The sequence below is a fragment of the Diplotaxodon limnothrissa genome, linkage group LG7 (assembly GCF_057381915.1).
Source record: "Diplotaxodon limnothrissa isolate DT_005_m linkage group LG7, D_limnothrissa_male_GT1.1, whole genome shotgun sequence".
Classification (NCBI taxonomy): Eukaryota; Metazoa; Chordata; class Actinopteri; order Cichliformes; family Cichlidae; genus Diplotaxodon; species Diplotaxodon limnothrissa.
Window position 1 is genome coordinate 22,948,324 of NC_140602.1, and position 10,500 is coordinate 22,958,823.

General features: G+C 39.0%; 1 protein-coding gene across 1 annotated transcript; it reads right to left on the reverse strand.

The window, feature by feature from the left end:
- Positions 1–2,624: 2,624 nt before the first annotated feature.
- api5 (apoptosis inhibitor 5) lies at positions 2,625–10,019 on the reverse strand. Its single transcript, XM_085357701.1, has 14 exons — positions 9,732–10,019; positions 8,680–8,841; positions 8,413–8,506; positions 8,257–8,322; positions 7,841–7,992; positions 6,692–6,898; positions 6,450–6,554; positions 5,727–5,816; positions 4,732–4,913; positions 4,486–4,579; positions 4,282–4,338; positions 4,035–4,114; positions 3,762–3,904; positions 2,625–3,047 (listed from the first exon to the last, which is right to left on the reverse strand). Exons 1-14 carry the CDS (start codon positions 9,801–9,803, stop codon positions 2,968–2,970), a joined length of 1,584 nt encoding a protein of 527 aa, XP_085213827.1. The 5' UTR covers positions 9,804–10,019; the 3' UTR covers positions 2,625–2,967.
- Positions 10,020–10,500: the final 481 nt, after the last annotated feature.

The window sequence follows — 10,500 nt, forward strand, 5'->3', positions numbered from 1 at the left end:
ACGGCTTACCATAAACATAAACTTAGACCATAAACGCTACATAAAGACAAAAACGGTACAGTAAGAGCAAACAGAAACGATCAGACTATATTTAGTGTAAATATATTTTTTCAAGAAATGAAAAATAATGAAATAAAGAAAGGGAGAAAACGTACATTACCACGAAATTGTGCTAGCCATTATATCACAGACATTTATGTCGGTTATTCGTGGACCATTAGCAGTTTTCTAGAGTACACCAGCACTCTACATGGCAAGCAGTGACCGACACAAACAGACCGGGTGGTAAATAATTCACCTTCAGTCATGACAAAGGGGGCGAAGCTTATGGGGGTAGCAGGGTGGTGGTGAGTGATTTAGGAATATTATTACTTTCTTTGCCCGGATCTCAGTGTTCCTCCATGCGCCTGAACACGAGCAGCAATACAAAGAGAGACAAAAAAGACACCGTGGAAGGTTTAAGTGACTCGTTCGGTGGAATAAAAATAGATCTGGCAACGTTTGGGAGGAAAACCCTGGCCTGGGTCGCCCTCTAGGGGGGAAACTCTGCAAAGACAAGAGACAACCTGTGGACAGGTCTGGTTTGTATTTAAAATAAGATAAGATGACCTTTATTAGTCCCACAGGTGGGAAATTTGTTTCGTTACAGCAAAAGTGCAAAGTTATGTGCAAAGTTATGTAGCAGAAATTAGAAAACACTGGAATGCAATAAAATAAAATACTATATACAATAGAATAAAATAGAATAATATATACAATAGAATACAAATGCTATATACAACTCAGTAAGAAAATACAACGCTTATTTGTTCCTGCAGCAGCTGTGCTGCAGTAAAGCAACCAGAAAGAACATATTAAAAGATGCCACATTTATATAATGATCACTTTTGAATGCCGGATCATTCTTTCAGTGTAATTTAAATGTTCCTCCACCTTATACTTGGATCGCATTTCAAGCAGTGAGACAAGCTGAATGTTGTGTTGCGCTCCTCTCTTAACCTGTAGGCTTATATTTTCTTGTTTTTAACCGTTCGGACGATTTGATTTTCTCACTGTAAAAAGCTGCCACAGACGATTCAGAAAAATGGAGAGTTTGAGCGCCCCCACTGCTTCAAAACATCCACCTACACACACAGCACACGTGTTTTCACATGAGGACCTGTAGCGCCCACTGAGAGCTTACTCCGTGTGCATGTGTTTGTGTCTTGAATCTTTATTAGAACAAGTTTTGAACGGTTTTTTTCCCGAACACATTTTAGGACTTGCTTTAAAGTTACTATTCAACTTCAAGAAGCAAGATTAAACACATAAATACATGGTAAAATCTATTTAAGATTAGAAATCACGACAGCCATGCACCAAGTTAGGTTTGCTTTAGAGATGGACTGAGGTAATCCAGTACAGCTTGCCTCGTGTGTTGCTTCAATTACAAGTAAAACAACGTACAAAACCCTTTATCCTCAAAAATTCAGTCACTAAACTGTGAATCCAAACAACTGACTAGAGGGAGACGGTTAAATGTGTGTTAAAAAATAACATGTACTAAAACACCAGTTTCAATTATATTCAAGGAATAATATTCCTTAATCTTATCACAAGCACGGGTTGTGCAGGAAAGGCAGTCATATCAATGGTGACCACAGTTCCACATTATAAGGTGAAGTATTTAGGCAAAAGCCAAATCACAACTCTGGGCTTCAAGGACAAACACGCAGATGAACTGGGGCTATATCAAGCACCAGTAAAGGCTTATAAGTTATTATGTTGAACTGTAAACCAAAGTTTGTAGTTGATCCTGAGACTAAAAATATAAAGCTAAAAATGCACAAGTTGCCCCTTCTTATTACGATGCCTGTATGCATGTCTCAATGTGCCTAAAAGAAGCACATCCTCCACCACCTGGGTGTTTAAATAAAGTCTGTATTTAAACAAGGCAGCAACTATTTATATTCCTTTCTATTACTGAGAGCCAAATTCTACCCTTTTCTTCTTCAAAGCTCTGAGACACACACACACACTTACCCGATTGGGGAGGGGAAGACTGATGCAGTCATATAGACAGGGGAGAAGGCACTCATGTGTATTCTATTTGTAGATGCCAGAAATCATGGGCTAAATTTATCCCGTCTTCACTCTGGTTTGGTACAGATTTACGAGAGCAAACAGAAAAAGGGAAAAGGAAAGGCAGGAGGGTAGAAATGCCAAATGAGATGAACAGGTTTGTGAGTGAAAAGGTGGTGGGGCAGAAAGAATGGAAGGAGGAGAATTCAACAAGCTTGGAAAAGGTTTCAAAGTTTGATTCAAGTAGTGCTCTGATAAAAATCTGAAGATTTAGGGTGGAGGTGTTTTGTGTTATCCTGATGTGATACCAAATTTGCAATCTGACAACAAATACAACAAAACCTTATAGTTCATACTTCCATACAAGTTTATCATAAAAATCCAATGAAACTACTTCATTGATTCATACAAAGTAGCACAATCAGCCAATTGAAATTAAACTCAAATAAAAAAAAGAAAACCAAGATTAAATAAAACAGAAACAAAAAGCATTCATTAACATGTTGCAAAACAAGAGGATCATCATCTTTTTCTACTACAATCTGACAAAAATATTTATCGGTTACAACTTGGCAGTCTTTTGTTCCACAAAAATACACAGAATAATGTTTAAAACTCGAGGGGCAAAAACACATTTACATTTTTTTTATGACCACACATGAGAAGAATACAGGAAGTAAATGCTGAAGTGGCAAGTAGAAAAGTCTGTTTTCTGATGTTCTGAAGGCAGAATTCCCCTCCCCTCCCAAAACATAGCAAATAAAAATCCTCCGTACAAGTTAAAAAAATAAAATAATAAAAAAAAAAAGTTAAGTAGATGAAAAATAGTCCGTGGTGGTGTGGGAAAAAAATCCTGATGTGATGCAGTTCTATGAGCAATATGTACTCTGCGTTTGTGTGTCCGCCTCAGTAGATCCGGCCTCGGCTCCTGTTGCCTCTGCCTCCGAAACCTCTTCCGCGGCCTCCTCTGAAGCCACCACGCTGCTCTAGAGTGAAAAATGTCAAAAACAAGCAGGTTAGTGTCATATTGGACTTCAATCACGTTGTAAAAATGTCTTAACATGAGTGTGGCAATGATCTGATGGGGAGTTGTGTGTCACAAACACATTTAAAATGTGCAGTTTTTCTCCAGTAAGCCATCCTTTTACCTAAATGAGATCCTGTTGCCCAACATTGATACGTAAACTGATATTTATTGTCAATGTACTATGAACTTATTTGTACAGTAGTGTAGGTATTTGTAGACAAAGGGCAGGATATTTGGTGGTGGAAATGTTCTGACTTACATTAGACTGTAGTCAGAGCAGTACTAAGCACTGTCATTGAGCAGTCTTTGGCTACATGAACTTCAAATGCAGTATATCTTTTAACTGTATACTTTCTCCAAGTGGTAGTGTACAATCAATATCATGGGGCTACACACAGTTTTGTTTTGGAGGAGTGTCTGGGTAAGTTGCATACTAGTAATTCTTCACTAGCCAAAGATGTCCACAAAATGACCCACATGTGAATTCCACTCAAGTTAAGGGTTCCAAGATTAACCCAAAGTCTGGGCAGTTATCCAAAGTTATACTGCAGATTCCAGATACAGAAAGGAAATTCTATTTGTTTCCTCTACTATAGCTGTCTTGACATAAAATAAATAATGTCAACATGTGACACAACAGTGTAAAAACCCCAAAGTGCCACCAAACACTCACCATAGTTAAAGTTTCCAATGGAGGCGCTGTACTTGCCACTGGGAGGATTGTAGATCTGTCGTGCGTCCCTCCGGGACTGAGGAGAGATCTGTTTTTTTGTGCTGCCTCCTGATCCCATCTCCTCAGTTGATGGACGCTTAAGCCTAAAAACAAGAAGAAAGGTATATGAAGCTCCAATTCAGATTCCACACATCAAGCCTCACTGCTACATTACAAGTATTTCTAACATCTCTGACTAGAAGTAACATTAACAAGAAGGAGGAGCTGACTTACGCTACAGCCTCTGCCTTCTGTACAGGTTTCCAGGACAGAGTGACTGTGCTCTTGTATGATGGAGGGTTGTGGAAGAGATCCTGCAATGGAGAAACGAAAAAAAAAGAAGAAAGAAAACAAACCCAACCAATTAGAAGACAGAACACAGCAATCAGCAAATTACATTTTATTCATCTGGTTTATTAACTGACCACAAAATATAAGCAACCTAGTGTGGTTTATTAAATTAGACAGGCTCACGCCTTACCTTGATGAGGACGTTGATGTTGTTTGTGATCTTGAGGGCCACCACTTTGATCTTGTTCTGATTACATAAACACAACTTAGTCAATGATACTTTACAGCAGGGCTGTTGAAAGAACAAAATTACCCTTTTCTGATCTGTCATTGATTGCTTAGTTAACTAGTTCCTAGTATATTAAACAATTACATGTCAGCTGACAGATGTTACCTCTTCAGTCTTTAGAGCATCTCCCGTCTTTCCTTGCAGTGCTACTCGCAGCTGTCTGATGTAAACTTGCAGGCCTCTGGCAAAATACTGTAACCTGTAAAACAGAAAGTACATTTAAATTTATAGTGACTCTATTAATTTAGTCAAAAGTGTGCTGATGATCTACGTCAAACACAACAGACTTGCTAAAATTCACACTTCGTGTAAACCATTTGATTTTATCAACAAACTGAGTTGATTCCTCACCTGATCTTGAAGTCTTTAAGGCGCTCAGCGTCCACTTTGTCAAGAAGGAAGTCTGGCAGCTTCTTGCCCAGCTGGTGGAAGCTGTACAGGAGACACTCTACATAGCTGAACTGTAGTTTGGGTTCCTCGCTTGCCGAATTCTCACCATTCTCCACTTCTTCTGGAGGCAGCGGCATAAACTCCTAAATAAACCAAAAAAAAAAAAAGTATGAAAAATAATGAAAATATTATTTGGATTAACGCAGCATTTGTCTGAGGAAGCTCAAACTTTCATGGTGATTTGAAATAAATGAATACAATATTAGACTGTTCCCCATTCAGACACTGGAAACATCTGTTAAAACAACATTTCAAACAAATGATGTGCCAGCATGTCAGTGTTTTCAGACAACTTTTTAATAAAAGGAGTTTATTTTATTGTTATTTAAGTACATGGGAAGAGCATTCCTTTTTTTTTTATATTAAACTAGGTATTGAGAATGGTTTAATTCTATTTATATTGGTACTGACGACTACATTTTGGGGATCGTATTGTCACTAAAACAGACCATATCCTTCTGAGAACCAAGGGGGAAAAAAAGAAAAAAAGAAAAGAATTTTCCCACTTTTTGGTGATTTCCTTCCTCTTTGGAGCTTAAAGAGGCCACCCAAACACATGCGATATCAATGGAAAGCCCAAGATGTCCTCTATTTAGTACATCAGGACTAAGCAGGGTAGCTCAAATGAGTCAAAAGATACAGACCAAAAGCAAATGTCCAGAGGACATAACTGAATAGGCTGATTATCAGGAGGATATGGAACAATGTAATCATGGAAAAGGAAAGAGCAAAAACTGACTGACCAGCCTGCATAAATGTTAACATAAAACAAAAATTAAAAAAAAAATAAGAACGTTTCAGAATCTGAGAGAAACTACTGGTGGACTTGGATGATTCTGATGCATTTCCATGTATTCCTTATTCAGTCCAAGTAAAACAGGACAAGTCTTTCTTACCAGCAGCTTGGTAAACAGCATGTTGAGGTTGGCCTCCAGCTTTTCCATATCTCCACAGAACGGACTCATCTCAGCCAACAGCTTTAGCACCTACACAGAGACAGAGATAGAGAGAGCTTAGCAGATCTCAGTGTAATATGCATCGCTAATGAGAAGCATTGTTACATGGTGCAGACTAATGACCCATTAGCAACATGCATTTGGCTAACACCCCTAACAGGTGGCTGTCATGCTGCCTTTGTTTACTACTACAACTACTCACCAAATGTCAAAAGTTATGAATCTTGACCTCACACCAGTCACCATATTTGTCATGCCAGTCATTGCTGGGCTGAGCTGAATAAATACAACCTAGAAAACTATACTTTGTGTGCACCGCTACTGACCAGCAGAAATTTGGGGGTAGAATTACAGGTTTTCCACCAGAAAAGTCTGAGAGGGTGTGATCTGAATGTGGTTGAGGAAGTTTGTTGTACTCAACATAGTGATATCAATTTGCGCTTGATAGGTGCTCTGTCATCTTTAGAGATCACTGAGAGAGGGACACCCAGCAGGTTGATTTCCTCTTACAAGATATAAATACTGATAATACACAACTGTATTAATATTAAACTAATTTCACAACATCCACATACAACTACATAAGAGTGAGCGTGATACACTAACCAGTATTACATTTTAAACTCACTTCAGGATCACTCATTTACAGTTAAAGGTACTCACTTCCAACTGAATGTCCAACTCAGCCACAGGACTTGTCAGGGCGCTGAGGTTTGGCAGGACGTGTTCACAGAAGTAGGTTACAAAACGTGTGGAATGGACATTTTTCTACAAAAGACAAAAAAAACCCCAAAAAAAACATGACTAATTATATAAAGTAACATAACTCAAAGTAAAAGTACATTTTAACTGAATAGACCATTGATTTTAACACCTCTGCTTTAAAGTGCATAAGTTGTACTTACAGAGAACAGTGGTAGGGCCTGGCGTGTGCACTGCAGCAGGCGGTCCACAGTGTCAGGGTCAGCTGGGTTGAGGGCCTGCTCCAGGAAAGCTTGCTCCACCACCAGCTCCACCAGCTGCTGCCTCCCATTTACAGTCTGCAGTACCCGTAGACCCGACACTACACGCATCAACAGCACAAACTCCTCTCCTGTCACATCCTCCATCACCTGCAGAGAAGAGAAACAACTGCTCAGAATGTGTTCTTGTCTTGTTATGCAAAAATGTTCATTTGTGACTTGTTGCAACTTGTCAATTTTTTTTTTTTCCTACAGCCAACCTAAATTTGGTCAACAAAGATTTTTTTGCAATGCTAAATGCATGGTCCAATACCTACTGGACAGCTATACATGCCAATGAAGGACTGGGCCATATCATACCGTTCACGTTAATACCGGTATAATGTTGGGCAACGATAAGAAAATTAAATATTGCGATAGAATATGGGTAAAACGCGCATGCGCAGTGCCTTTGTTTTCATACGCACATGGCGGCGATGGAGAATGAGAAGGGCGAAAGCGGATTGTTGAATGAAACGGATGAACCAGAATTGGTTTGTAAAAATGCTGCAACTTCAGTGGTGTGGAACTGGTTTAGCTTTCGTCCATCAGATACACGACAAAGCACTATTTTTGGTAGAGCATGTTAGCGGGCCGTCGTTATTAAAGTGTTTTTTGGAAGATACGGCACACTCAAAATTGGTCCTTTGATTTACATTTAAAAAAAAAAAAAAACAAAAAAAAAAAAACACAGCTGCTTGTTTACGTGTTTACTCGCCCTTCTCTACGAAGGACCACTAAGGGTAGCTCAGTTTCGATGAAAGTAGCCAATAGGCAAGTGAGAGAAACTCACCTCTGCTTTTTAAGGTCATACCCAAAACAACTGCACTTAAATGGATTAAGCAAGGGTTGAGGGATTCACATCGTCACAGGTTAGTCGATGTCAGTAATTAACAAAACAAAGACAAGATCATCAGGCACACCCAAAACAATCAGCACTCTATACACACCCCTAGTCTAGACAGCCACGTGTCTTCTCATGTAAATTACCCTTGTTACATTCAGACACAGAGCAACGATCACTCGTTAATCAGTTCTACACTATCTACAAACCTTCTTTGTTTCTGCAAAGACGTACTCCTCCACCTCCTTTGTCATGACATCCTCTGGCAGGGTCTTCAGTTTAGTTGACAGAAACTTGATGGCCCTTTCTCGCACTATATCCTCTCCCTGCAGGATCTGAGAGAAGAGTCCCCCAAGGGTTCCTGAATGACAAAAAAAAAAAAAAAAAAAAAAAAATGTTGTGATATATATGGAGTGTCCTTTCTGAATAAACATTTAATACATGTGTTACAGCATGATATTACGCACAAGTAAATAAGTAAATATATTCTCAGGTAAATGTTTGCACTCCAATATCCCAGGGTTATAAGCAGAAAAAAAGCTGGCAAGGTGAACAACGTCCATTTTAATAATTAAAACAGGCCTAGCTGCATTTCAGTTTTCCCCCAGGGGAAAGAGAAACTCACCCCTGGCATCCATTTTGAAGATAGAAATAAGTGCTGCATTCACTTGGTTAAACTCAGCCGTATCATCTGAAAGCACAAAAACGTCAATAAACATTAGCAGAGATAAACAATACTGGTGGGGTCTGAGTAGCTTTGTGAAATCTGAAAAATTGTTACCTGTCTGAAGAAGCTGAGTGAGAATATCTGCAACTCTGGGGATGTTGTCACCAGTTGCAAAGCGCGGGAGCTCTTTGATGGCCTGACGTCGGATCTGGTCAATGAAAAGTACACAGAAAAATAAATAAATAAAATAAAAATGAATATCGGGAACACATTCAGTCCCTGAAAGATCCCCAATATCAATCTGGAAACAGGCAAATCAAAATTTGTAGCTACTGTTGGAGGTATTTAGATTCATGGCTACATATGTTAGTTAATACTCACCGAAACATCCTCATCTTCACAGAGATCTAGTTGGGCATTAATAGCTGCATCTGCAAGTTCAGGAAAGCTGCTGAAGAACTTGGGAATAAACTGTGCTGCCAGACGCTTCTCCTTGGGGCCACCCTTCACACCATCCACTATTACCTGGTAGGCATCTTTGTGCTGCAGAATGATGGGACATGGCAGTCGTTACTTGGGACAATAAATATACCCCAAGGTTAAGTATAGATCGAGTTAAACTCTGGGGACATGGGGATTCGAGAAAAACTAAAAGGTAAGAAATAAAGAAATAAAAATGGCATACATGTTGAAGGAGCACAGCATACTAGTCACTTTCTTTGTTGTTCTACCAACAAAAATCGGTTAACTGATTTTCAAAAGTCAATCTAATGATGGGTCTGGGAAAAAAAAAAAATCACAAAAAGTGATTACAGTTCTGTAGTTTTCAGTTTATTTGCAAAATGGGTTTGCTTATTTTTTTAAGTTTACCTCACTTAATCTTTTCAGCTTATTATATGAATAGTTATTAAAATGAAATCACTTTGTAAAAAAAATCTAGCTCAGTCACAATAAACATATGCACCCCAGATATATCCAACATATTTTTTAAGATGTCAAAATGTTTAATAACGCTTTCATTTAGCTTTTTAATTTCTAAAACCTGAGCTTTATCATGGTTTCTGTATATGACCAAAATGTCCACGTATAGGATAACATCCTAAATGAGATAGATCGCGGTGAAATTTGAATAAAACTATCGCCGCTTCCTATTTGTGGCCTAAGTGAAAAAGTGTTTTGCGAGTGGACAAGTTTAAAACTTCATCTTGAAAATAATGAATGTAGTAGTAAACTTGGTTTGGCTTATGGATCGCCACGGCGAAGCTATTAACATTAGCCCGGTCATTACTATAACTAGCTACAGTTAGCTTAGCACACACAAACAAATGTTATGTAAACCAGAAAAGTTATCAACGTTGAAAGTAAAAGAATACACTGCTGCAAGGCAACATGAAAATGTTCAGTTTAAAACGTACAAGGTGATGTTTATTTACCTGACTGAGGTTGTCCTTGGCATCAGCAAGGATCCCGTAGCTACGATAGAGATCCTCAATTGTGACCGCCATCAGCGTGATTTCAAGCGACTGCTACTCACAGATAAGACCTCTGAAAAATCCACAAAGTAAAACCCGTCGCAGGTTGCTTTTGCTCCGCGCCGGACAACTGCGAAACAAACAACGCCGTAATGTGGAGAGCTACCTTGTCAGGAAACGGGACGGAAAGATGAAATTTCAAGAAGCCCCTGAATGAATACCCCTACTGCCTGTCTTCTTCGCGCTACTCTCTGGCGTGCTGGCTAAAAAAAAGCTACGGAATACCGAGTGCAGCGCATGCGCGGGTTTGGCCAATCGCATAGCGTCAGCAGGCACGTGACACGAGTGTGCGCCAAATCGATGCGCAGTTAAACTACTCATGTCAAGAAGTTGTGTGGTCTGTGGCCCTAAACTAAGCGTAAACAGATAATACATTAACTAATAAGTACGGGTAAAGTAATACTATTTTTATTGGTATAATGCCCCTTATATATACATATTTTTTTTTGTTTTACACTGCTTGTATAGGCAGTGTAAACACGTTTATGTTTCTTTTAAAAAAATATATTTCTAATCAGCCACACAAAAATTCTAGTTGCACAAAAGGAAGGAGGCAGTGGTTTAAGGCTGAATGCCCATCGGTTTGTAGCATGTATTTGTATATGCCCACAAGGCAAAGTTACAGGTCTTAATTTAGTCTTTGGAAATAAAGACCTAGATTCATAGAGCT

Excerpts from the sequence above, each read along its gene's own strand:
- api5 (XM_085357701.1), bottom strand. The coding sequence starts at position 9,803 with ATGGCGGTCACAATTGAGGATCTCTATCGTAGCTACGGGATCCTTGCT. Across the intron at positions 8,323-8,412 it reads CACTCAGCTTCTTCAGACAG|ATGATACGGCTGAGTTTAAC; the intron begins GTAACAATTTTT and ends TTGTGCTTTCAG. Across the intron at positions 6,899-7,840 it reads TCTTTGCAGAAACAAAGAAG|GTGATGGAGGATGTGACAGG; the intron begins GTTTGTAGATAG and ends TCTTCTCTGCAG.